The sequence below is a fragment of the Verticillium nonalfalfae genome (genome assembly GCF_003724135.2).
Source record: "Verticillium nonalfalfae strain VnAa140/NRRL 66861 chromosome Unknown scaffold_32, whole genome shotgun sequence".
Taxonomy (NCBI): domain Eukaryota; kingdom Fungi; phylum Ascomycota; class Sordariomycetes; order Glomerellales; family Plectosphaerellaceae; genus Verticillium; species Verticillium nonalfalfae.
Genome location: NW_021167257.1, coordinates 42,853 through 69,600, shown reverse-complemented (window position 1 = coordinate 69,600; position 26,748 = coordinate 42,853). Strand labels below are relative to the sequence as shown.

At 55.5% G+C, this 26,748-nt stretch overlaps 7 protein-coding genes across 7 annotated transcripts; all 7 read right to left on the bottom strand.

Moving 5' to 3' along the window:
• Positions 1–1,148: 1,148 nt before the first annotated feature.
• On the bottom strand, positions 1,149–2,617 carry D7B24_005301 (uncharacterized protein; the record flags this gene model as incomplete). Its single annotated transcript, XM_028639460.1, has 4 exons — positions 1,149–1,553; positions 1,682–1,695; positions 2,047–2,102; positions 2,160–2,617. 4 exons carry the CDS (start codon positions 2,615–2,617, stop codon positions 1,149–1,151), a joined length of 933 nt encoding a protein of 310 aa, XP_028496144.1.
• Positions 2,618–3,310: 693 nt separating this feature from the next.
• On the bottom strand, positions 3,311–4,276 carry D7B24_005300 (uncharacterized protein; the record flags this gene model as incomplete). The annotated part of the gene is made up of 2 exons (XM_028639459.1): positions 3,311–4,029; positions 4,090–4,276. 2 exons carry the CDS (start codon positions 4,274–4,276, stop codon positions 3,311–3,313), a joined length of 906 nt encoding a protein of 301 aa, XP_028496143.1.
• Positions 4,277–6,729: 2,453 nt separating this feature from the next.
• Positions 6,730–7,608, bottom strand: D7B24_005299 (uncharacterized protein; the record flags this gene model as incomplete). The annotated part of the gene is made up of 3 exons (XM_028639458.1): positions 6,730–6,858; positions 6,923–7,243; positions 7,432–7,608. The coding sequence occupies 3 exons, from the start codon at positions 7,606–7,608 to the stop codon at positions 6,730–6,732; spliced, it is 627 nt and encodes a 208-aa protein (XP_028496142.1).
• Positions 7,609–9,069: 1,461 nt separating this feature from the next.
• On the bottom strand, positions 9,070–9,804 carry D7B24_005298 (uncharacterized protein; the record flags this gene model as incomplete). The annotated part of the gene is made up of 1 exon (XM_028639457.1): positions 9,070–9,804. One exon carries the CDS (start codon positions 9,802–9,804, stop codon positions 9,070–9,072), a length of 735 nt encoding a protein of 244 aa, XP_028496141.1.
• A 1,968-nt stretch (positions 9,805–11,772) lies between these two features.
• D7B24_005297 (uncharacterized protein) lies at positions 11,773–12,975 on the bottom strand (the record flags this gene model as incomplete). Its single annotated transcript, XM_028639456.1, has 1 exon — positions 11,773–12,975. One exon carries the CDS (start codon positions 12,973–12,975, stop codon positions 11,773–11,775), a length of 1,203 nt encoding a protein of 400 aa, XP_028496140.1.
• A 2,136-nt stretch (positions 12,976–15,111) lies between these two features.
• Positions 15,112–16,920, bottom strand: D7B24_005296 (uncharacterized protein; the record flags this gene model as incomplete). Its single annotated transcript, XM_028639455.1, has 1 exon — positions 15,112–16,920. The coding sequence occupies one exon, from the start codon at positions 16,918–16,920 to the stop codon at positions 15,112–15,114; it is 1,809 nt and encodes a 602-aa protein (XP_028496139.1).
• Positions 16,921–18,170: 1,250 nt separating this feature from the next.
• D7B24_005295 (uncharacterized protein) lies at positions 18,171–26,281 on the bottom strand (the record flags this gene model as incomplete). The annotated part of the gene is made up of 2 exons (XM_028639454.1): positions 18,171–25,981; positions 26,227–26,281. The coding sequence occupies 2 exons, from the start codon at positions 26,279–26,281 to the stop codon at positions 18,171–18,173; spliced, it is 7,866 nt and encodes a 2,621-aa protein (XP_028496138.1).
• Between the last annotated feature and the right edge of the window lie 467 nt (positions 26,282–26,748).

Here is a 26,748-nt window from a genome sequence, read left to right as displayed (position 1 = left end):
GTGTCGTCACGCGTCGCATCGAGCCCGGTCGCGATCCATTGAGGCAGGGCTCCCTCGAACTCCCATGAGACAAATTCTCCCGTGTTCACATCAAGAATATCAAAAGCAGATTGCCAGCGCGTCGTCGTGGTTAACATTCGCATCTGCTCCGACACAGAGTGACGGAGAATAAGGTCTTTGGCAAGGTCGTAAAAACCAAATTCGAATAACCCCATTAGATTTTGTTTGACCATCATTAGTTCCCAGTTCCCTTCCGACCCAAGTCTTAGTATGCTCCACGGGCGTCTTCGTTTTAAACCGCTCTCATCGAATGGATGGTCGCATTCTGCCTTGAGGAATAATTGCATGTTGCTTCGAGGCACTCCCTGGGTCTTAAAGAATAATCGTAAGAGATTCTGATCCTCACGCAGTATACTTCTCTTTGTTAAAAGACGGAAACACCAGGCCATCTGATAACCTGCACAACTGGTATAAATTGGCGGCCAGGCATAAGACGAGATGTCGGTTGTACATCTCAGAGCTTCGCTCATTGCTGGCTCTATGAGTGCATTTAAGTCGAGGGGTCTGAATTTTCGTGACATGGTGCTTCCAATCCGGTCTGAATTGAGGTATTCGGCAACAGTGTAGTGCGCGAGACCAACTGTCGTCAATGATCTACTCATTGCCGTAGTGTTCGACCAGTACTCCGGACGACTCATCAAAAACGGAAATTCTTCTCGGAACCGAACCAGGCAACCGAGGGCGTTGCAGAGATTTTGTTCCTTCAGAAGAAATTGATTTTCGCTGGTTCGAGGGTCTCGTGTCTCCGGGTGTATTGCTTGGATGAGCACTCTGACAGGAATATCATCAGACCCACTTTGCAGAGTCTTGTGATGGCGAATCCAGGAGAGCGCATCCCTGACAAGAAGATCGTCTTCATCAATCTCCTCCGTAATCAGTCGAAATATTCTATCATAGGCTGCATCCAAGCCCTTAGGCATTGTGAGCAGAGCTTGGCGAAGAAAGGATTCTCTTTTGGACTGAATTCGCCGAAGGGTGTCTATCTGGCAAACCGCCCAACGGAACCTGTTCGGTCCATTAGCGAAGGACATGAGAGTTTGAGGAGTTGAAGACCAAGGCCGAACTGACGAAGTCCATGGCCAATGTACTTACATGCCTTCCGCTCTGACGGATATTATGTCCGCTGCTTCATTCATGAAAGCCTGATTGAGGTACTTGAAATCCGTCGTGCGGCGTCTTTCCAAGTCGTTGAATGTAAATTTCCTAATGTCATCTTCCACAAAAGGATTAGACATGTCGATTGATGTCGCGATAGGTTCCATGTTATCCTTAATATCCGGGTAGATTCTACTGGTTGCAAGGATCTTTAGATTTTGAAATCTATGTTCCGTGCCAAGCTTGTGCAACAGTTTCAGAAGTTCGGTCCGTGGTTTGCTTTCATCTAAAGCGTCGATGATAATGTAAATGGAGTCCCACATGTTGATCATGAAAACCAAACTGTCAAGCAATTGTTGGATACTGGGCTGGCGGCCGGAGCGATGGATGTCGATAAGCTGTTGCGGAATCACTTCAGATCGCCGGCACATCTGGTTGATAATCCAACGCAAGAACGGTAACGATTCATCGTGATTGCGAGTATGATGACAGTAGTAGTAGATATGGGCGATTGAAAGAGAGTTACCGTGCTGTTGCTTTCTGTTCGAAGTGGTAGCGATGCCGTATCGCAGTGCTGGCCAATCTCGGTGCATCAGTTCCAGACCGTGGAACAGGTGAGAGGCCAAAACGGTCTTGCCGGCACCAGGTATTCCCTTGAGCCACAGACATTGTGGCTTTACTGCCTCCGGATCTACCCACTTTTGCCACGCACGATCTCGGGAAACCCAGTCACCTGTGCCCTTCTCGTACAAAGCAGTTGCTTCATAGTGTAAGCTAGACGGGTTGACAATCGTGAGCCAATCCAATAAGCGGTGTCGCTCATCATCTGGATATTCGTCAATCTACTGGCCCTCTATGTCGTTACCATCGATGCCGAACTGATGAACTTACTGGTTAATTTCTTCTGAATATTTTCCACTGTTGTTTTGATCTCCTTGACATCCTTACTGTGTTACAGTCAGGTCTTGAGTTCATAATTGCGCAACTTGGCACATGCGACGTACGAGATATCTCCTATCATAGCGAGTTTAATCGTAGCCTTGTGCCTCATAATATCATCCAGAAGGCCCATGGCGCGAGTCTTCTTCAAGGGCCATGCGAGACGGGTCGCGATATTCTTCATTCTCGATTTCATTGAGGGACACGAATTGCCGGAATCGATATCTTCCGACGGAGGCAGCATAGCCTCGAGTTTTGTCAGAGCATCGAGACATCCGGCGATGGAGCCTGACTCTCCCGACAGACTCAACAGCTGGTCAGATTCGAAATCGGGGTCATATTCGATGAGAAATTTCAAAATGTCTACAGCGTTTCCGACAGACGTGATCTCGATGAGAAGCTTGCGAAAGTCTGCACGCGCATCTTTAACGTTTTCGACGTAGAATTTGCAGTGACTGGCGAGCTTTGCCGAGAGGTCGACGATGGCAATGATGCTTACGGGAAGCCCAAGGACCTCGGCCATCTTGGCCGCTGGAAGACTGTCACTAGGTACTTTGTATGGCGCAACAAATATTTCACTGGAGTCAACCTGCTGCATTCATAATTCAAGGTTTGCTTCCCTGCAACGAACTTACTGGCAAGTACTTGTCAGTTTGTTGACGAATTGTGGGCAGGGCAAGTGCTGACAAGAAGAAAATGAGAAATTCCAAACTTGCGACACACACAAGAGGCCCACCGAGTCTTATACTTGCCGCCTCTTAGGGGCTTTATCATGCTGTCGCACGAAATAGACACCACACTGACATCCAGTGGTAGGTCGTATTGGCTGACCGGCTGCAACCTGATTGTTCTACATGGGCCTAGATCGCCATCCTACTGATACTAGAGCAGGCTGAGGCTGGATGACCACTCATCACGGGGGAATAAACAGTGGTACGCAAAGGCAGCCTGGCCGGAGGCTGCCTTGGCACATGTCTCATGGCTGCCCGACAACGTAACACGAAAGACGGGCAGTCATGACCAAGGAGTATCGAGCGGGGTTGACCGCCAGACTTCTACCACCAGCACTGTTCAGTCCGCGATCCCTCATTCCGATAGGGGTATCTCACACTGGAAATGTATTTCACGGGTATGATAATCGTCAACTCGTCTTGATTGAGAGCAGTCAGTCTACAATACAGCTAGGTGCTATTACTCAAAAGCGACACACAGCCACCTAAGGCAGGCAGGTAGTGAACTTGGAGAGCCTGGCAATGACAGGCGCCTGCTGCGCAGCCGAAGCAGTCGTCTTGTCGGCAGCGTCACCAATGCTGACGGTAGCGTAGCAGGCATCAGTCCTCAAAATGACGCTCGTCTCGGTGGGCAGCCTGGTGCTACCGCAGCTGAGGGCATCCTGGGCGGAGAAGATGCCGGGGTTGAGCCTCGTCAGGACGAACTTGAAGTCGTTGGCCGTCTTGCAGCGGTTGTCGATGTTCTGGAAGTTGACGTTGAGCCAGACGTTCTCAGGGAGGTAGGGTTTGCCGCCGGCGACGACAGCGTTGACGAGGCGCGTCGCGAGCTCGGCGTAGACGGTGCTACGCGTTGGCACGGGCTGCGTGTTCCAAGCGAGCGTGCCGCTGCTGGAGCCGGAGAAGGCGATGGAAGGGAGCTTGCGGTCCTTGGCGGCGAAGACGGCGCCGCCGACGGTGCCCGAGAAGGGGACCTGAACCCAGATGTTGGAGCCAACGTTGGGGCCAGTAACAGCGAGGTCGGCGCCCTGAGGCCAGGACTGTTTGACAAAGTTGTCAATGCCATAGCGGAGAGCCGTCACGGGGAACGAGTTGACCCAGTGCAGATCGGGCGAGGTGGCGTTGACGCCAAGAGGGCCGCTGTTGGCGGGGCACGAGTTGTATTGGCAGGGCTCAGTACGTGGCTTGGGTTCCTCGTCGTTGGAGCCTAGGGTTGATGGTGGTCAGCTTTGGGGTTACACGACAGACGACGAAGGGCGTGACGGACCACTGCCAGACTTGTTCTCAGCGGGCGCAGAGAGAATGACCTGGTGGCCGGCCGCCTTGAGAGCGGCATTGGCAGAACGGGCGTACAGTTCGGCCCAGCCATCATCGTTGCCCTGAATGATGCGCACACCCTGTGCAATGGCCGCGAGCTGCGCCAGAACGGCGAGAGACGTCGCACAGACACGCATGTTGAGCTGTCAAGCGGGTTGTTTGCGGGGACTTGTGGGTGCACCGGGGGCAGCTAAACTCCTTGGCGAGTGGATCGTTGTGAGGATGATGGCTTCGTCCTTGGCTTCAAATTTGCAAGGAGAGGGTCGCAAAGCTTCTATTTAACCTCTGACCAAAAGCATGACAACGGGCACACGGGGAACACCTGCCCTTTCAAATGAACCACGCAGCCCACGTGCATGATGTTTATTCCCAGATGCTGGCATACTGATCGACACTCAATTCCGGCAAGCTCCATGCTGGCCCCCTCAGCGACCAGGGAACTCGACTGATGATCGCCAGCCAATGACTCCCCTGGCATCCCGCATTAACCACTCCTGCCAAAGAGTTCCGGATCGCCAGGGAGAGCTTCTACGGCGTCTAACCGACATCCTGTCGTGGGTTCGAAGAGCAAATGCTACGCAAGCTGAACGCTCAGGCGCCATGGCTTACGGCACGTGCATGTTCAACACCAGCTCTGCCGTTCTCCTTCAAGTTGTTATGTCCGTGGTGGCTGCGGAGAGTGTTACTGTAGACGGGGTAGCTACTATTAAGCGTGCCGGGCGCCCGAGTTGCTGCATCGGAGATCAGACCGATCGGGCTAGACCCAAAACTGGTTGGACATTGGTTGCGACAGATGACAGAAACCTAGACTTGCACATGCTTTTGTATCGTGCCATCTCTGTCATGCTGGTCGCCTCAGAAAGACATATTGCGGAGAAAGCACATCGAGTCTGAACGGGCAGGTCAACTCTTTCCCAGTCCATGTATCAGCTCCGAAAGATCAGGAGAGGCTGGCGGTTACGCTTGTATTGGTTAAACCCTCGTTTCACACAGATTACTGGCTTCCCCGCCCTGAACTGGCAGACAGGATCCACGAAGTGTGTCTGACATGTGATAGTAGGCACTCGCCTGTGTGTTCGACGGACTTGCTTCCTCTCGACAGTTTCGCGACGTTTCCTGATCACGTCGTGGTCACGACGCAGAGACACAAGATGTACACACAATAACTCATGTCGAACGATCAAAGAAGCTCGCCGCCCTCGGCCGATGCACGGATTCCGGCAGCTGGGGCAAGGCCCGGTATTTCTGATGGCCCCCGCAATCCCCTCACGACGCTATCAATAGTTCGTCGGCAAAAGCAGAGCCATCTGTTCGCTGAGTCGCAATCTGGGACATGGGTGCCTGGCCATCAAATATGCCCACCCAGCCGCGTTGTTCCAAAGGTAGCAATCATTCATCGCTGACCCGTTGCTGCGAGACCACGCCGCAAAAGCAATCCACTGGTATTGACAGCTGCTATCGTCTTTCAAACACGATTGCGAGTCCCCAATTGCGACATGGCGAAAGAAATATTCGCAAAGTCATTGCCGCAGTCAATCGACAAATACGACGTAGCCGCGCTTCTGAAATCTACACCTATGAAGTCCTCTGTACACTTTGTACTCTCGTGGCATCTAAATCCTTTGGCGCGCCCTGGCGTGCCGCGTCTGCTCGACTGATGGGCGTGTTCAGGAGAGGTACCAGTAATACATTGACCAAACACTAGTCATCTGGCAAAATCGTAAGGGACCTGCAGCGTTAGCTTGACAGCCTCAATCAATAGGTTGATTTGATTAGCTACAAGTAATTGCAAATCGATCGAGCATAGGGTAGAAAAAACTCGACCTGACAAATGTTTAAGCTCTTTCGGATGAACCTGAGTATCATTTCTGTCAGAGCGTTGTTTAGAGCAGAGTGAAGGGGTCTTCCACAGGGTCCGCAGGTAGTCAGAATATAGGTATGGGATAGGAATACATCTGAATTCTGGCCCTCCCGCAGCCTATATATACGTTTCCCGTAGCCCTTAGCCTCTGGCCGACCCCCTGCTTGGCGACTCCGCAGGGAACCCGTAGGGTCCCCTGACGATTTCCCATAAGTCGGTCTATAGTAACCGCACAATAAGAACATATATGCATGATAGAGATGCGCTGGCATGGACCGAAGAGTACTGACAAGCAGTATGAGCCAGTGCTTGTTGGCGCTACTTTCTGAAGTCCAACCAATATGGATTCGACCGAAAGTTCTTTTGGAGACGCGAAAGGTGTTCATTTGGTGGCATGATTCCGTTCACCACCAAAGCTCGCTGCACAGAAAAAGTGTCGGGAGGCCACGAGACAGGAGGCTACTTGAGGGGACTAGGAGATGACGTAGGAATGGGCTGCGGAGGGGCCTCCTAGCTGCGGACGGCCAGAGCTCATATATGCCATACTCTCTCCCTGAAAATCAGCTGCTGATATTAGCTGCGGATGACTTCCTCAGTCTCCTCACCCACATGCTCTGGCAAAAGCGAGTTCAGAATGATTAATTGTTCCATCAAAGGATCTAAATGATACCTGTTCTTGTAATTGGAGATATTGCTTTTGCAACTGCCGCTACCATGCCTATCTACGTATTACAGATCTTTGCGCATGAAAACAGTACGAGGAATGGCACCCTGAAACTGTTTCTCATCTTCATAAAACCCTGGCTCAGTGTGTACGAGGCGGTACCCTCTCCTTGCATACCAATCCTGGTTGGCAACCTAATTCTCAGAAGTCAGCATGCTTCCCAAGCGGTTGAGAGTGATCCGCAAAACCCTTACTCACCTTTGGATTCTGAAATTTGATCTGGTCGTCTTTGAGCAGAGTGTCCAGCATGAGCGTTGTGGCAGAAAGCGGTGGTGAAGTAGCCATGCCTTCTAGTTTATCCATGGCTGCTCTACCGATGCCGCTGGACCGCAGAGCCTTTGAAATGAAAAGACTTTTGATCCATAGTGTTGAGTCCTCGGGCAAGTCAAGGTTGAAACCATCGGCTTCATGATATGAAATATCCAATGCAATATGGCCGACCGGGAAGAACTCGTTTCCCGACGGCTGTAGAGTGAGGCCCCGGAGCGTAGTACAGGTGTCTAAAAGAGGATCGCTTTGCTACATCTACTTGTCAGTCTTCATCGTCTCATTTGAGCCAAACCGATTACCCTTACTTTTGGATGGGCCGACTTGTGCAGCTGGATCATCTCCCCTGCTTGTGGGTCATGAGATTGTAGAACCTGTGGCTGTTTAGCAGGTGAAAATATGGACTGCATGTGCCTAATCAGCAATTGTCGGGTACTTACCAGCCAGTAAATACACTTGATCCCTCCCTGTTGGGCCTCCTTCCATGCCCCGGAGGGTTTGTCAATATGCCAACCACAGTCAATGCGCTGCTGGGTGAGCCGGTCGATGTGTTCAGGGGAGAGTGGATCCCATGGCACGAGGGCCACAGTAGAGGTGGCAATGTGTTTGACGTGCATATTGGTGATGCGATCTTGATGTTCCACGTTTTGGAGTAATGCTATCTGACGCAAAAGGCTGGAAGTCTCCGGGCTTTTATTACTGGCACCTGGATGAAATGGCACCCAAGAAATACAGTTAATCGGGTTCTGCTCTTGACACAAGACATGGCTGCCCTACCCCGCAGAATAACTGGTTGACTCATAAATTCGATTGAGAGCCGACGATAGCCCGCCGCTAAACCGTATCGATGATGGGAAATATCACAATCGGAAGACTTGTGGACCTTGCAATTCTGGGGGCACAACCTTCATCCCAGACCTAGTCGCGGCTCTTTCTTTGTTACGTGCTGTAGATGAACACATTGGATATCAGCTATTTCTGTTAAACACAGACATGCAAATTTCCATCAGACGACCGGTTGCTTCATAGGAACGTTTGTCTTGAGGTATCCTCTACTCGCTGCATTCGACGCCGCAGAAGCTCCTCAGCCACACTACAGCTCTGAGCGGTGCGGGGCGGCTCACATGGGGTTGAATATGGTTCATTCAAAGTAAGTAAGGTAGGCACTGTATCAGGGTGGCTCGATCACCATTCATCTTGAGGCCAATCGACCACCATGACCGAAATTTTCCTTACTATCGCGTTTCATAAAGATAAATCTGAGCCTTCATATCCTAGACAGGCGGCTATGACAACAAGAAATTTATGTCGTGATTACTTGAAATCCCAAGCACCTTTTTACTTTACTTAAAACTTTAGGACTTACGTCCTGTGTTAAAGATTACGTGCCACGACTTTTTGAAGCCAACTTGAGTTGATTTATTAGCAGAGGCGACTTAGTTGCGGCAGCATGATTTTTGTCCTGGTTGTCAGGTCTCGCCGCTGGTAAGTTGGACTTTGTTGCGTTTTTGCAGTCAGTGTGTCGGTCTCTGTATGTCTGTTTGCAAGCAGTCTTGGCTCACGAGCTTCAGCGTTCACCAATGATAACATACAGTACACCCATGTAATTAATTGCACCGCATTGATTGGACCTGGCAACAGCACTTCCTCGCAAGACATCAGTATCTCAAGTTTCGAAAGCGATGGCTTCTGTGTTAAAATAATATCGAAAAAAGCTAACAAACAACCATAGTGCTCCTGGGACATGCGCTTTAGATCATGTGACCCGGTCAGGTTCGGAGCAAGGCACTTAAACAAAACAATACACGTCAAGGTAAAGAAATACCGATGCTATGTTTATTACAGCAAGTCTTAATTCTCAATTGTTGTGAGTGCTCCCCTAGCTGAAGGAGCAGCGACTCAAACATGACCTAATCTAATAAAAAACGTTCTATCTACATCCAAAGTCCGGCACTGTGTATTGTCTTCCAAGATGTCCAGTCTGCTAGGAATACCGAGCTTGAGAAACAATCTCTCTCGCAAAACTGAGAGTTGTCGTTTGCATGTTGGAGTAGCCGCGGACAACTGCATGTGGTGGACTAGGGGCACTCGGCGGCCGCGCCGGTGCTGCATCCCTCGTTGACCGTGTGACCATTGGTGATAGGCCAGTCAGCGTGTCCAGAGCCGCCCCAGCCATCGTACTCAAAAGTGGCCATGCACAGCTTAGTGATCTTCTTCCTGACAGTTCTGCTCTGACTGTCGGACCAGCCCATGAGCATCTGTGTCCAGTAACTGCCCTTGCTTCTCGCTGGCACGGTGCACCGGGTAGCGCCGCCGATGGACTTGGACTCAGACCAAGAGTAGCCGAAATTGAGGTTGGGCGCAGCATTGATAGCTCTCTTAACATCGGGGACCGAGTCCATTCCGAAGCCGATCGAGAAGGACGTGCTCTGGGTGCGGCCCCAGTTGAACTCCTTGATGCATTCTCCGCTCGATAATTCACAGTAGAGGCAGCCCGAGGACTTGATCCAAGGTCCCCACCATGTGCCCGACGCGACGACGCGGTGCTCGCGGTAGGTATACGTCTGAACCTGGCAGGTGCCGTGGGCCTGGCGAGCTACAATGGCTGGTCCCTCGACAAGAGAGAAAGTCGAGCCGCAGGCAAGAGTCGAGTTCTCGGCTTCCCAGTCGTGATTGTCGAGGAGTTTCTCAATGCACGCGGTATCATCGACGACATTGACTACTGCCACGTCTTTGGCGGCGGCGGAGGCAGCGAGAAGAACGACGAGTGAGCTTAGCCCGCCGAGCTTCTTGAAATAGGAGAGAGAGACCATCTGATAGCTGGTTAGGAAGGCAACACCGTCAGCAGAGAAAAGAGTACATACCTTTGCGAATGTGGAATCGAATTGAATGGGATGAGAGGCGAGATGTGATTTAAAAGATGCGAAAATGCGTCTTTTTATAGTTTCCAGAACCCCTTCCAGAACGTGTTCGAGACTCACGCCAGCGGTGGCCTGAGAAAGCTCACGATACCTTCACCCGCTCGTGCCAGGCACTCCTACAACTTGGGTGACTTGGGACATCATGGTATGCTCGATCAGGCAGGTAGTCGAGTGCGTGATGGGTCCTCGGTTCGTAATTCGGCTCACGATGCAGATGTAGGCATGGGGCTGGGAACTTTTGTAGTTTGGAACTTTTGTCAAGCCTCGCCGCGCCTAGCTGAGAGTTCTTTCTGGGTTCATGTCGCACAACAGGGGCTAGGCTCAACGATCCTGTTGGTTAGCTGGGGCTGCCACGATTGTGCTCGACGTGCGATTGGCCTGTGGTATCTTGATGTGAGTCTGAGGTGCGAAATCTTCGAAAGTCAGCTGTTAGGCTGGCATGGATTATTAGCGCTTAATACGCCCGCTGCAGGCTCGCCGCCAGTCTCTTGATGGGATTTGAAGACGGAAGTGGACAGCTCACTTAACAACAGAGACACATCTAATGAGATCATCCCTTGTCAGCCTTACCATTCGTCTTCACTAGAATTGATTGTTGCTAGAGACGCCCTGTCAATACAACACTCATCCATCGTTCTGCAGCTCTGCGGCCTAGAGCATCTCGGGCTATCGATATCCTACATACTAGAACTCGAGCATGGCGAGGTTATCATGCAGATTTCGTGTATGAATCAATCCTGGGATACCCATGTAGATGCCCCCAGTGGAAAGCTTGAAGCCACGATCCTTCAGATTTATCACTGCGCGCGGTGCGATTAAGATTTCACCGCTTGGCGAGGTTCATCAAGCAAGCGACCTTCCTCTTCGGCACTGCTGTGCCCTTTCCCTGCATATTGGCCTCCACAACCGCGAGGCACAGTTGAAGAACGCAATCACCCGGACGTAGGGCAGAGGTGCATGTGGCTTCTTGTGGACTCGTCTTCGCGGCCGATTGGCAGTTCGCACGCAGCAGCCAATCCTCCACCAACCATAGGCTGTCTCGGCTGGCATTCAATAGACACGATCGCGAAGCCGGATCAGGCCGAGCGGAAGTCAATCTCAGATAAGCTTTACTCGCCTGACCCCACTATGTCGACCAAAACGCCCGCTGTGTATGCCAGAAACAGTTAGGTGGGGTATAGGAAGGGTCAGAGGGGCCTCAAGGGCGACTTAGCCGTACCGCTGCTTTGACTGTAGTGCATGACTTTTGATATGCTGCCCGGCGGAAATCTAACCTCTTCAGCTGACATTTTCAGAAACCCTGGGCCCAGAACAAACCCCTGGTCCATCTGACGGGCGCAAGCTGTGATTCCGGAGGTTTGGTCCGTCGTTCGGCGTCACACAGCATAGGACTTCCTGGAGGACTATTCATCACATATCTCTTCCCTCGTAGAATTTCTAGCCCTCGCTCTTCCCGCTTCGCCTCCGTCCATCGTCCTTTGTGCCTTGTGATTTCAATCGCCCTTTATTATGATTTGAGCATGATACCATAATGTTACTTCTTGCCTTGGACCACATGTCGTGTTTGACCAGGCCCCCACAGGCATCAAATGGGGAGGGGGGAGGGGTGCGATTTGCTGTACCGCCCCTTAACTGCATGCCAGCTGTCAGAGACCGAACCGGGCTCTTCTAGTAAGTCAGTGAACAGAATTCATACGCGCTTGATGGCGGCAACCCTCCTATCCGGGATAAGGGCCAAATTGGCATAACAAGTCAGACGAGATCCGCGGCAAACTCATGACGACAGGAGGAATTATTCATCGAACACCTCAGCCTGCAAAGAAGAAAGGAGCCTAAAAATGAGTGTTACAATTTTCACTTTTACTGGAAAAGACTGTCCTTTTGACCTCCATCCTGTGGTCGGAACTTGAGTATCTCGTCCTCGTCCACCTCTAGCTTTGCTGTCATGGTCTTTGCCAATCTATCAAGAGCTCCCGTGTTCTCAAGCTCAGGCACGCGCACCTTATCCCACCCACTCAGATTATGCACCAGCAAGGCGAAGCTCGAGTCCTTGACGAGGCTGTCCTTTCGTGTTGAAATCACGGTAAATGTGAGGAGAAGTGTGACGCATAGTGTCTCAAGGGCAATGACTGTCATCCAGGCCCAACGTACGTGGAAGTAAACTTCCTCTGTCAACATTTCTCCCCCAAAGAGTTGCCCTTCAATATTATCGCCGTGCTCTTTGCTCTGTATGAGACCGTCTAAGGTCTCTGCCATATTCCACATGGCGGTCTTGAGCCCGTTGAGCAGTATCCAGGCGCTCAACGGATTTTTCAGGACGTATTGTTCCTGAGTAAGGCTGATCATTCTTTTTATTGAGGAGGGTGACTCAGATGTGAGGCTATTTGGCATTTCTTTCAGGAAGAAAGCAACTGTATCCATGACGTAGTCCCGAGACTGAGGGTCCAGCACCAATTCCGTGTCTGTTGACGGGGCCACCCAGTACACGCTGTCGTCGCGGTCGTCGAGATGGCGTCTTCGAAGCGGCTCTGTGAACTTGGGCAGGTATCGCCTGGTCCAGTCGTCTGGTGCTGAAGTATAGTTCGAGTACGTTTTAGCGCAATAGTAGAAAAGAACACGGTGGACCTCAACATCAGGCGGCCCTACAGAGGTGGAAAAGGATGTTGACCTAGTGGTCAGGATATCTGCGCCCGCCACTATTGTCCGAATCGGTTTTCCCTGATCTTGTCCCGACGAAAGCTGCGTCAGATTTGCAAGACCACGATAGGCTTTGGTTTGTAAATACAGAGGGTCTTGAACGGGGCTCGGCAGCTCCTCCTCTTGGCTATTCGCTAAGCCACGGAAGACCCAGCTCACGTTGGACCGATATGGGGTGTGGTCTCTTGCTTCCTCACTTAACACTAGAATATCATAGGTGTCCTCTGGAATGTTGTAGGTGCAGTTTACTTCCCATATGGCGCTGTCTTGAATCGGCTCCCCAGATGTGAGTGGCGACGCCTGCCGCACAATGGGGCTGCAGGTGCGTGTTGTGTTGTCGGTAACGTTGTCGATGCTTACGCACATACCCAGTGTCGTGTATTCTGGCCACCGGCACGGTCCGCCAATGCAGAGAGAACTCAGCACTGTTACAGTTTTAGTTATCCCGCGTATCATATTCGAGACAAATTGAAGGCGACTCATAGGCTCCACTCCCTCAAGGGCTGCTGAATCGTCTTGCACAAACGTCGGAGACTTCGCCTCCTCACCGGTGCCCAGCCCCAAGACTTACTTTGGGTCATATACAAGACTTTGGATGTGTAGTTTGTAGCGTATGCCAGCAGAGGAACACGACTATAGTCTATAGCCTCCCGTGTATGAATCTCCAGGACCTGCTGCACACTCGGACCGATGGCGAGCGAGAGGATGGTCGTGATAGCCAGCAGTGAGATGACCATGTTTGCCTTGCCTAACATGAAGAGGGCCTGGAGGGAACCCCATGGTCCTCGGCTCGCTTTGTCAATGAGGTCCAGGTGGTTTAGGCTGTGAGCACGATTTTGGAAGTGCCGCCACTTCAGCTGGCTGAGACACGATGAGATGGGGACCGTAATCGCGGTCCGCGAGGCGGTGGCTATGATGGCAATATAAGTGTTGGGCTCGATGTTTAGAAACCCATGCCACGACAACCGCGGCGACTGGTCGATAGAGCCGAGCATCATGAACAGCAGGCCGCAACCTATGATGCTGACCATGCAACCGGCTATCTCCCACCACCACCACCAACTTCGGAGCCATGCGTGTTGCTTCAAGCGTTGACCATTGGACTTGCGTGGGCTCTCGATCGTGGTTGACAGCTGCTCGTTTGCTGGGGGGAGGAGAGACGTAGCTGCACTGTGTGTGATAAGACGCGTCGGCGATGCCGACATTCGCCGGGCCAAGGGCTTTCGGGGCTGGTAACGCATGGCGTATCGAAGGAAAGTCCGAGCGTGTTGGGGATTAGCTGGCCCGTCGGTCATCTTGTAGCAGCAAAAGGTTATGAATTGATGTCAAGCAATGACACCAGACATCCGCAAGAGACAGCCTGATGGGGGGATGCTTATAAAACCCGTGCGCCTCGAATTCCGTATACACCGATTACACGTGCGGCACACTAGTCAGCACCAAGTTGGTGGCTGAAGCAAGATGCACACTGATAGGCTCGTATATAGCCCGTAAATGGTGAGGCCTTTGGAGAGGCGAGTCTGGTCTGCCATCTGTACTGATTGGTTCGTATTCCTGCACTTCTGCTCCATGCAAAGCTTGACACGCGACCTCCGACTGGGAGGCTGGGAGCGTTATCATACTCTCCACCATTGTCCACCTGCAGCGCGGGTTACACAACTCCACACAACTGCTGTGTCCCCGTGTCGAGGTTGTTCAGCAGCACAGTCACCTGGCCCCTCCGCATGAGGAGGGTTGGCGCGGTGCTACCTCACGTACATATTTCTTTTCATCCATGGGAGCTTCGTTTGTCTGCGCATAAATCCCTTCAATTACGTCGCAACGTCCATCAATACCAGTCGCCGGCAAAGTGATCTTCAACTCGGAGAGCGTGCTGAAGCCCTGCGGAGCCTTGAAATAGGGGCCCGGTTAAGGCCCATGGGCTACTAGAACGTGTATACAAGGGTTGCGAAGGGCTCTCCTAGCTGCGGAGTGCTAGAATCGTGATGTATCTTGATCTGTACGTATCCATTTGCTGTGGATCCTCAAGTGCGGATGACCTTCTCAATCTGCTCAATCCAAAGCTCTGAGACCTTCTAAACCCCATCCTTCGCAGCAGCTCCATGACTCGGAAGAAAAGTCAAGCTATTACTGTCCCCAATAGCTCTCACATCTTACCGAGCATATGAAAAGATGGCCTCCACAACCATGGGAGGGCCAAACTCGAGGATGCTGTGGCCTTTCTTCTAGGCTCGGATGCAGGTGGTCGTCTTGGCGAATCACTTTGTGCGATCTGCGCACCAGATTAGAAAGGGAACGTAACAGGTGCTCACTGCTTTCTTACGACTGGCCTCGACATCAATGAAGAATGCAATGAAGTCTTCGGCACTTCAACAAAAGCTTACACTCAGACACAATTCACAAGGCAGCAACACCTCAAACCGATTTCTGCAGAGACATGTCATTTTCACCACGTCGGCCGTAACTCGTGACTCGTATCCTAACCATGCAAAGCCCCCTAAATCAGTCCTTGCCGAAAAACTTGCCCAGCCCATCCTTGGCATCGACAATCTCTATCTTGACGAGCAGCGCACACTTTGTCTCCTGCCCCTTCAGGTCGAGCATGCGGATGAAGTTCCACTCGCCCGTGGCGTAGAGCAGGCGCACGGCGGCGACGGCAAAGATGGGGTTCGACGCCCACGAGTCGTCGCTCTTGATGAGCATGCGCAGAAAGACGAGAGGGTTGTCGTCGTACTCCCACTCGAGCACCTCGTCCCAGACGGGGTCGTTGGCGGGCGGGTTCTTGCCGTCCTTGTGCAGGAAGCCGAGCTTGTGCTGCCTGTAGCCGGCCGTCTTGCGCTTGGGCGGCTTGCTTGTCAGGTCGTCTGGGTGCACGAGGGTGCAGGTGAGGTAGGGCTTGATGTCGTCAGGAGCGCGACCGTCGGGGAGCGGCACGTCCGAGGCGCCGGCAACGTGAAGACGCAGCTTCTTCTTGCGGCGCTTGTCGGTGAGCTGTCCGTCGCCTCCCGATCGAATGGCGGGCGGTTTGAGGACATAGCCATCGGTGCCGCTGAAGAGGGCTTCGTTGATCTGCATGGCGGCGCCAAAGGTCTGCCAGTTGAGGGCGCAGATCTGGGCGCCGACAGCCCAGAAGGGCACGGGCTTGAGGTTGCGCGACGAGATGCGCGTGCCCTTGGGGTAGACGCGCATGAGATGGCGGGCATTGTGATTGGCAATGTGGGTGCTCTGCGCCGGCAGATGGGCACCGAGGCCCGACTCGGACACGTTGATGAGGTGGTGGTGGGGGCCGACAAACTGGCCGCCAGGGTCGAACCACGAGTTGTTCGGCGGCTTGACCGACTGGGCGTAGACACCGAGCGCCGATAGCTCGGGAATGATGACGGCGGAGGGGGCGGCCGTGTGCTTCTTCTCGTGCCAGACCTTGCGGGCGGCCTTTTCGTCTTCGGCCTCGTCGTCGTCATCGCTGCTGCTGCTGCTGCTGTCCGAGTCCTCCTTCTCGTCGGGGTAGTGGTACTCGACAATGACGGCAATCTTGGATCCCAGCTCGGCGAGGGTGACGTGTTCGCCGGACCCTTCCTGCTCGCGGTGGCCCTCTTCGCGGATGGCCCTGCTCAAAAGGCGGTCGCCGAGGACCTCCTTCATGATCTCGACGAGACGGCGCTGACCATGGGCGTCACAGTGATTCTCGAGGGAAAGGATGATGGGAGCCGCCTGCCATCCGGCCTCGGTGTGTTTCCTGGCCTCCTCTGTTTCTTCATCGTGCACGTCGCGAATGGCCTCACAGACGGCGCGGAAGGGAATGTTGGAGGTCAACGTCCAGCCGTGTGTGACCTTTGGCTCGTCCTTGTTGTCACTGTTGTCCCAAGCGTCAATCTCTACGCAGCGCGATCCCGCCTTGAGGGCCGTCTCGTACGCCGTCGCACACGAGTTTCCGTACAGCTGGTGTGCCAGGAGGTACGTGTTGTGGCTCGAGCTGACAAAATAGTCTGGCAGCGGGTAGGATCTGTCGGTGACGTCGGCGGGGACCCTGATGTGCGGTCGCACGATGAGGTCGCGAAGAGCTGGCCCGACGACATCTTCGGTCTCGAGGTCAACATCGCTCGCGGGCAGAATGCCGTGCTCGGCAATGTAGGCCTTGAGGGCATGGCTGACGCGGAGGTTGTGCTTGAGGGCCGTGTCGCGAGCACCGTGGCCTCCGCCGGCGAGGGTGCCGTTGCTTACCTCCTCGCCGTCGTCTTCTGTGTCGTCCTCGTGGGTGCGGGCCGCGAAGGGGTTCAATTTGGCCATGCCCGAGGTGAGGATCGACGCCATTGTGCGATGAGCAGGGGGGTCTGGCCCGCGATGACAGGGCGACTGCGGGGTTCCACTGTGTGAGGCAGATGATGGTAGGCTGGGGGAGAGGGATACAACAGGTGGAGTGAGATTTGCGGGACAATATTGACTGATGGATGCAGTGAAGAAGAGGCAGACATGCAGGTGTTGCAGTGAGATTGATGATGATGATGGTCAGGCGGGCGACGATCAAGGCGACGACGAGATGGCGAGCTAGAGCCTCGCAACACGAGGAAGGAGGGGCTACGTCAGGAGCTCTTGCTTCTTGCTTGCTGGTTAAGCGTCGCCCAATCACGAGCTCATCGCTGCCATCGGTACGTACTGGCCGCGTGTGTAGGTCTTGGCAGCTGCGGACAGCTGACGTGGGCATCGTCATTTTTGTATCAGATCAGTGCCTCTTATGATGGTATTCATGAGCAACGTATCATTATGATTTGAAGTAGATCGAGGCAGAAGAGAATCATTTCTCATCGGACTAACAGACGATGTATTGAAGCCGAGAAGAGATCCAGAGATGGCATGTTGCGCAACGTCGCCTTGCCAAAGTATACACAGCGGAATCGTGACCTGGACGAGTCCTTGGACACCTCCTCCACGTCGCCCGTGCTACGGCATACGAGGCCTGGCATACCCTTTATTGTGATTCATCATGGTTCATTCCTCATTATTGAAGTGACCATGGTCGACAGCTAACCTTTACGTCTTCACGACTCTCGCAGAGAGCAACAGCCGCGGCAGGGCAAGTGCGGGACGTCGGGATCAACCTCAAGCCATGGATTCTCACTCTCATCAGGTAGGTAAGAGTAGGTTCATGTCTCAGTGGGGCTGTGAGGCCGATTCTTTGGGCTTAGTTCAGTGCCGGCGCTTTCCCAGTGAAGATAGCAGACATGTCAATCAGGGAAAAGTCAAGGCAGTGTCTTGCAGCATGTTTTGATCAGCAGGGTTGGTAACGATGATGGTCACTCTACCTCGGGAGACACGAGCCAACAAGGTTACTTGGAATATTTTGCGTTTCATCAGTTTCTCGAAAAAGTCCCTGGGTAGAAACTGCATCATTCTGATCCGGTCATGATTGTAATGACAAACTCTGATTCTTGGTTTCCCAAAACAACTATGATTAACTACCTCATTACAGAATCCAATTTCTCCTACTACCATTCATCACTTTTCATAAAGCACGTAGAAACCAGGCCACACACATAAAGCGGCAGCTCGATCCAGCTGGTCTATCAGGAGACACATGCTGTAAGGCCGCCACCGCTGAGGGAAAGCACACATCTCTGGCCGCCGCTACAACCGATATTGAGGCCAGGCACACAGAGGTTGGGAAGGATGCAAACGTTCACCGATGCGCTGCCAAGACCGGCAGCGACACAGATGAGACCCGAGTCGCAACCCCCGCCAGCATTGCACGTCGCCGGCGAGTTGTTCGACACGCACGTGTTCGGGCCTGTTCCGCTGCTGGGCGCAGTGCACGTCTGGGTGGACGTGCAGCCGGGCGTGCAGACGAGGGGCTGGGGCGTCGTGACTTCGTTCGGCTCGCAGGTGTTGGGCCCGGTGCCGCTCACGGGTGCAGTGCACGTCTCGGTTGCCAGGCATCCTGGGGTGCAGACAGGGCCCGTATTCGACGTACTGGGCACGCAGGCCGTGAGACTGCCACCGCCAAGCTGGAGGCGGCACGTTTCGCCTGAATCGCAACCAAAGTTGGTAACAGGTACGCATAGTCGTGGAAGAATACAAAAGTCAGCAGAAGCGACGCCGACATCAGCTTCAACACAGATAAGGCTACCACTGCAAGGGCCACCAGTATCGCCACATGCGGCAGGTGTGTTGTTCGGCTCGCAGGTATTCGGGCCTTCGCCGTTGGTTGGTGCCGTGCAAGTCTCGGTGGCCAGACATCCCGGGGTACAGACCGGGCCCGTGTTCGATGTGCTAGGCACACAGGCCGTGAGACTGCCACCGCCGAGCTGGAGGCGGCACGTCTCACCTGTATCGCAACCAAAGTTGGTAATAGGAGTGCAGACTCGTGGGAGGATGCAGAAATCAGCAGAGGCGACGCCGACATCGGCCTCAACACAGATAAGACTACCGCTGCAAGGGCCGCCAGTGTCGCCGCAGTTGGCCGGCGTGATCGTATCGGGCTCGCAGGTATTAGGCCCGGTGCCGCTGACAGGCGCTGTGCAGGTCTCGCCAGAGTCGCAAGCCGGTGTGCACGTAAGTCCAGCAGGAGGGGTATCGGGTACGCATGCGGTCAGTGAGCCGCCACCGAGCTGGAGACGACATGTCTCACCTGTATCGCAGCCAAAGTTGGTGACGGGAACACAGACTCGTGGGAGGATACAAATATCAGCGGAGATGCCACCAGCATCGGCTTCAACACAGATGAGACTACCACTGCATGGGCCGCCAGTGTCGCCGCAGTTGGCCGGCGTTACCGTGTTTGGCTCGCAAGTATTAGGTCCAGTGCCGCTCACAGGCGCTGTGCAGGTCTCGCCAGAGTCGCAAGCCGGTGTGCAGGTAAGTCCGGCGGGAGGGGTATCAGGTACGCATGCCGTGAGTGAGCCGCCGCCGAGCTGTAGACGACATGTCTCACCTGTATCGCAGCCAAAGTTGATGACGGGAACACAGACTCGTGGGAGGATGCAAATGTCAGCGGAGATGCCACCAGCATCGGCTTCAACACAGATGAGTCCACCAGTGCAGGGTCCACCGGTATCGCCGCAGTTGGCCGGCGTTACCGTGTTCGGCTCGCAAGTGTTGGGCCCGGTGCCGCTGACAGGCGCTGTGCAAGTCTCAGTGGAATCACAAGCCGGTGTGCAGGTGAGGCCAACAGGAGCATTTGGCACACAGGCCGTCAGGCTACCACCTCCGAGCTGGAGACGGCATGTCTCGTCTGCGGTGCAACCAAAGTTGGTCACGGGAATACAGACTCGTGGAAGGATACAGATATCGGCAGAAATGCCACCAACGTCAGCGTCGACGCAGATCAATCCGCTCTCGCAAGGCCCACCGGTATCACCACAGTTGACTGGCGCGGTATTGGGCTCACAGGTGTTGGGTCCTGTGCCGCTGACTGGCGCTGTGCAAGTCTCGGTAGAGCCACAAGCCGGCGTACAAGTGAGGCCGACAGGAGTATTTGGCACGCATGCCGTCAGGCTGCCGCCTCCAATCTGAAGGCGACACGTCTCGCCTACATCACAACCAGTGTTGCCGATGGGGATGCACACACGCGGGAGGATACAAATATCGGCAGAGATACCACCAACGTCGGCGTCGACACAAATCAGGCCGCTATCGCAAGGTCCACCGGTATCACCGCAGTTAGCCGGCGTGTTGTTCGGCTCACAAGTGTTAGGCCCGGTGCCGCTGATAGGAGCGGTACACGTCTCGGTCGAGCCGCAAGCCGGCGTACAAGTGAGGCCGGTAGGGGTATCCGGGACACAGGCCGTCAATCCACCGCCTCCGACCTGAAGGCGACACGTCTCGCCTGCGTCACAGCCAGTATTGAGAACGGGAACGCAGAATTGTGGCAGAATGCAGACGTCAGCAGAAATGCCGCCGACGTCGACATCGACGCAGATGAGCCCACCAGTACAGGGCCCGCCAGTATCACCGCAGTTGGTCGGCTGCGTCACGGGTTGACAGGTTCCGACACCGCCGACGATAGAGTCGCACTCGAAGCCTTCAGGACAGTCTCCTTGGACCTGGCGCTTCGCCCTGGGGATGGCCACAGAGACGGTGCAGGACTGCGGCACACAGACGGTGCCGACGCAGGTGGTTCCGGTTCCGCAGGCGGGTGTGCAGGTGGCGGGCACGGTAGGTGTGCAGATTCCCGTGTTGCCGGTGGCGACAGTGCAGGTGAAGCCGTCGGGACAGTCGGCCTGGACCTGGCGCTTCATTGTGAACCTCGTCAACTCGGGGAGGGTGCAGATCTGGGGAAGACACTGGCCGGCGATGCAGGTGGTTCCTGTCGGGCAGTCTGGCGTGCAGGTGTTGGGAACCTCGGGCGTGCAAGTTCCACTGTCGCCTGTGAGAATCGTACAGACCGAGCCTTCGGGACAGGTGCCCTGGGACTGACGCTTCGCCATCTTGAGGGTAGGGGCGGGAATTGTGCACCCGAGAGGTACGCACGTCGTGCCCACACACAGGGAGCCGGCCGCACAGGTTGGGTTGCAGGTCTCTGGTGTTGTAGCAGGCAAACAGACACTGGGACCACCTCCAGCGGGAACAGTACAGACGAAGCCTTCAGGACAGTCACCCTGGCTCTGGCGCTTGTCGAAGCGACGGAACAGAGGCAGTGTGCACGTGTTTGGCACGCAGATACCGCCGACACATGTCGAACCAGCGTTGCAAGTGGGCGAACAGACGGGAGGGGTAACGACAGGAACGCAGACGCTTCCAATACAGTTGAAGCCGTTGGGACAGTCACCCTGGGTCTGTCTCTTGCTGATGTCGAGTGTGACTGTGCACGTATTCGGCACGCAGACACCGCTGACGCAGGTAGTATCACCCGTGCAAGCCGGGGTGCAAGTCTCAGGGCCCGTGAGATCTGGTACGCAGATTGTCGCGCCACCAACAGCAGCGACGCAGAGGAAGCCATCGGGACAGTTACCCTGGGATTGGCGTTTACCGAGCCGCAAGCCCACTTCGATGATGCACGTCTGCGGCACACAGGCGTTGTTGACACAAGTCTGGCCTGTGGTACAAGCGGGAGTGCAACCAGTCGGTGGCGTCAGGTCGGGGATGCAGATGGATATGCCGCCTACGCCAAGGGCGCAAACGAATCCATCGGGACAATCACCTTGTGTCTGTCTCTTGAGAAGGTTGACGCCGATGCTGATGGTGCACGTCTGAGGCACGCACTGTCCGTCGACACAGGTGAAGCCAGGGCCACAGACCGGGTTGCACACTTCAGGGCCGAGATCAGGCACACAGGCGCCAACGCCGCCAACGCCGATGACGCAGTTGAAGCCGTCAGGGCAGGTTCCTTGTGTCTGACGCTTCAAGATACCGATGCTTTCGTTGGGAATGGTGCATGTGTCAGGAACGCAGACGTTGTTGATACAGGTCGAGCCTGCAGCACAGGTCGGGTTGCAGACATCGGGATTGACGGTCGGCACACAGATGCCAGTGCCGCCAGCGCCGACAGCACAGGTAAAGCCCTCAGGACAGTCGCCCTGCTGACGCTTGTCGAGGGCGAGACCACTGACGGTGGGCAGGTTGCAGGTGGCCGGGACGCAGGTATTGGCGACACAAGTCTGGCCATTGCTGCAGGCCGGCTCACAGCCTGGGTTGGTATCGGGAATGCAGACGCCAACGCCGCCCACACCGAGGGCGCAGGTGAAGCCTTCACCGCACTCAGGGGTGCACGTGGGAGGCGTCACATCAGGGACGCAGATGCTGACACCGTTGACACCGAAGATGCAGTTGAAGCCGGTGCCGCACGCGGGGTTGCACTCGGGCTGCGAAATCTCAGGCACGCAGACGCTGAGTCCGCCGGCTCCGATGACACAAGTGAATCCAGTACCGCACTCGGGCGTGCATACAGGGGGCGTGACGTCGGGAATACAGATACCCACGCCGCCAGCGCCAGCCGAACAAGTAAAGCCGGTGCCGCATTCGGGAGTGCACACAGGAGGCGTGACATCGGGAACGCACACGGTGATGCCGAGCGCGCTGATAACGCACGTGAAGCCATCTCCACACTGAGGGTTGCAGACGGGTGGCACGACGACGGGAATGCAGACACTGATGCCGCCGAGGCTGATGACGCAGGTAAATCCTTCGCCACACTCAGGTGTGCAAGCAGGAGGCGTGACATCGGGTACACAGACGCCCACGCCTCCGAGACCAAGGGTGCACGTCGATCCCTCAGCACACTCGGGAGTGCAGACGGGAGGGCCGACATCGGGGACGCAAATCGAGACACCTCCAACACCAAGGGCACAGGTGAAGCCATCGCCACACTCGGGTTCGCAGGTGGGAGGCGTCACGTCCGGCACGCAGACCGAGACGCCGTTGACGCCAAGGACGCAAGTAGAGCCCTCTGCGCACTCGGGGTTGCACGTGGGCGGTTGGTCAGGCACACAAACGCCGATGATGCAGGTCGAACCAGCAGGACACCCGTTGGGACAGGTAGGGAGCACGATAGGCACGCATGCGCCGTTGAGACACGTCTCGGGCGCAACGCAAGCAGGCTCGCACTCGTTCGTGACGGGCACACAGACACCGAGAACACAGGTCGCACCAGCTTCGCAAGCTGGCTCACAGACGCCAGGTCCTGTCGGCGGCACACAGACGCCGTTGACGCAGGTATCGGTTCCAGTGCAGGCCGGTGTGCACGTGGGGTTCGCGGGAACACAGACGCCGAGGACACATGTGTCGGTCCCAGTACAAGCTGGGTCGCATAAGCCAGGGTTGGGCAGGACGATGCAAACACCCTCGACGCATTGCTCTCCGCTGTCGCACTCGGAATCATTCGTGCAGGTGTCGGGAGGATTCGGCACACACACGGGGCCATTGGGACCCATGGCACAGGTCGTACCGGGCGGGCAGGATCCCGTCTGGCGACGACCGACAGCCGCCGCCGGGTCGATATTGCAGGTGGGCGGATCGATGATGGGCAGACACGTATCCTCGGGTCCGCAGACGAAGCCGGGTCCGCACACGGGATTGCATCCGGATGGTGGAGTCACCGGCACACAAACGCCGTTAGCGCACAGCTCACCGGAGCCGCAGGGTGGGTCGCACACGGGGCCGGTAGTGGGGACGCAGACGCCGTTGACGCACGTGTCAGTTCCGGTGCACGCCGGATCGCATGTGACGGGGCCGACCGGCGGCACACACGCGCCGTTGATGCAGGTATCGAGGCCAGTGCAGGCTGGGGTGCAGGTATCAACAGGAGGGACGCAGACGCCGTTGACACAAGAGTCGTCTCCTGTGCATGCTGGATCGCAGGTGCCGGGAGGGTTGGTTGATGGAACGCAGACGCCATTCAGGCAAACCTCATCAGAGTCGCAGGCGGGAGTGCAAGTGACAGGTCCGACAACGGGAACACACTGACCGTTGACGCAGACGGACCCAGGTGCACAGGTGGGATTGCAGACAGGGCCAACAGGGGGGACGCAGACGCCGTTGAGACATGTAGCGCCGCCAGTGCAAGCAGGGTCGCACGTCTCGGGTCCGACGAGCGGCACGCAGACACCGTTGACGCAGGTCGAGCCAGGAGGACACGAAGGTTCGCACGTCACAGGACCCACGACGGGAACGCACTGGCCGTCAACACACTGGGAGCCGGGCTCGCAAGCCGGATCACAGGTGACAGGTCCCACGACAGGAACACAGACACCATTAATGCATGTGTCGGTACCGGAGCAGGCAGGGTTGCAAGCAGGGCCGGCATCAGGGACACAGACACCATTAATGCACGTGTCGTCGCTGTCGCAAGGCGGGAAGCAGACGTTGGGGCCAACAATGGGCACGCACACGCCATTGGCGCACGTCGAGAGCGGACCGCAAGCAGGGCTGCAGCCGGGTCCCACAGGGGGAATGCAGACGCCGTTGAGGCAGCTATCGTCGCCTTCGCAAGCGGGATCGCATCCACCAGGCTGGGTGAGCGGGACGCAGGCGCCGTCAACGCATTTTTCGTCCTTTGCGCAGGTGGGGTTGCAGACACCGGGTTCGCCGTCGCCTCCTCCTCCTCCTCCGGGGACGCAAGTATCTTTGAGGCAGACGAAAGAAGGAGGACAAGCTCCGTAGGAGCCACAGCTGCCAGGATTGCCGGGTGTCAGGTCAACACAGACGGCGCCGCCAATGCAGACCTCGTTGGGTCCACAAACGGTGTCGCCGCAAGGACAGTCAAAGACGTAGTCGCCGTCAGGTCCACCGCCGGGCTGGCCAATGTAAACGGGACGACAGCTGTCGCGGTAGCAGAATTCGCCGTTTGAGCAGCCACTGCCGCATCCCTCGAATTCGCTGCCGCCGCCCAGCGGCAGGCATGTGTTGCCGCAGCAGAAAGAGTTGGGACCGCACGACTTGTCGCCGCAGCTCGAGGGGCGGCCAAAGTTATACCACTGTCCGTTGTGTTGCACGCTTCCGTAACCAGCATCGGGGAACCAACCGCCGTACTGTGCGGATCCCTTGACCGTGCCGGAGCTAGAGCTGCCAGAACCTGAGCTAGATCCCGAAGACGATCCGGACCCAGACCCAGACCCAGGGCCGCCTTGTGGCTGACAAGTCTTGGGTAGGTCGCCAAAGCAGACACCCGAGACGGAGACCTGGCCCTCAGGACAACTGCCAGGGTAGGTGCTGATGTGCATGGGAACAATATCGGACTCCCAGCAGAATGTACCGGGGTGCAGATCTTCTTTCTTGCACTTGTCGAGCGGCTGGCCGACGGCAACATCGTGGCACCCGCCGTCGACACACAGCTGGCCTGGCTCGCAGGTGGCAGCGTCAACGCCGCAGTGGTAGGGGTCGGTGCCGACAATAATAGTGGATGAGCCGAGGGTGATGGGGGTGCAGACGCCATTGTCGCAGTAGTTACCGGGATCGCAGGCTTTGGTCTTGTCCTTGCCAGGTCCGCAGACGTACGGGTCTTCGGTGAGGTCGAGAGGGATGGCAATGCCGTTGACGCAGACTTCGCCGGGAGCGAGTTCGACGGGCGTGATATCGCCGCAATGCAGCGGGTCGAGGATGATCTGAATGGGCTCGCATTTGCCTTCGTCACACCATTGGCCCGGCTCACAGCCGTCGAGGCACGATTCGAGAGCGTCGCCAAAGGTAAGGGGCTGACATGTGCCGTTGACGGCGAGCTCGGCCGCCTTGCAGCCGTGTTCCTTGGGGTTCAAGGAGATAACTGACCAGCAGGGTTCGTGTTGGGCGCCGCGGGCAACCAGGCCGGCGGCGGAGGGGGAGTCGATGGAGGAGGAGCGAGTGACGCGGCGCATGCTGGAGGCGCCCGTGATGCTGGCCTGGCTGGCGAGCAGAGCAAAGGCTGCCAGGCTCAGCCGATCAATGTAATTTGTCATCATAATGTCGACTGTTGTTGTTAGTAGTGGGATCTCAGATCATGATCGTGCTGATGATGAGATGGATGAGATGAGCGAGTAACGAAAAAGGCCAAGAGAAGAGGACAGGAATGATTTATACTTAATATTGATTCGATAGCATGGAATCCAAAGTCATAGATACTGATATGGTTTGTCGGAAAGGGGCTGAGGCGGATCCCAGGGTTCGAGACTGGGATTCAGCAGGACCCAAGCCCCGGGTCGCTATGTCGCTCACCTCGACGCTTTCGTAGATTCCTCTGCTGTGACGAACGGTATGATGTGGTACCCATACGAGGTCCAGGGATATTCTCATTCCATCTGCCGCGTCGTGTCGATTCCAAAGGATCACCCATCATCAGCTCCACGGCCTGCTCAGCCGCAGCCCTAGGGTTCCTTAGGGTCTGGGCTTCACGACCACGAGGCTCCAAGAGAAGCACGGTTGCGGACATGCTCATGGCCTAGGATAGGTCAGACATTCTCAAAGCTCTGGACTTGTCTAACATGCTTGGAGCTATGGTGCAGGCCGCTGGGTGGCAACGCTGTCACGCAGGGCGTGATATGTCCTCGGTGGGGCACGAACGAGTTAGCTTGAGATCCAATATCATGGCCTAAAACAAATGACACGAGGAGACTAGCCAAAACTTTACCGCCCGTGTATATGCTTCCTGTGCCTGTGTTGTGGATCGTGTGGAGGGTGCCACAATACCAGCCTAGGGCAGGGAGCATGGGAGCCGCTATCAGCAAGGAACACGACGCG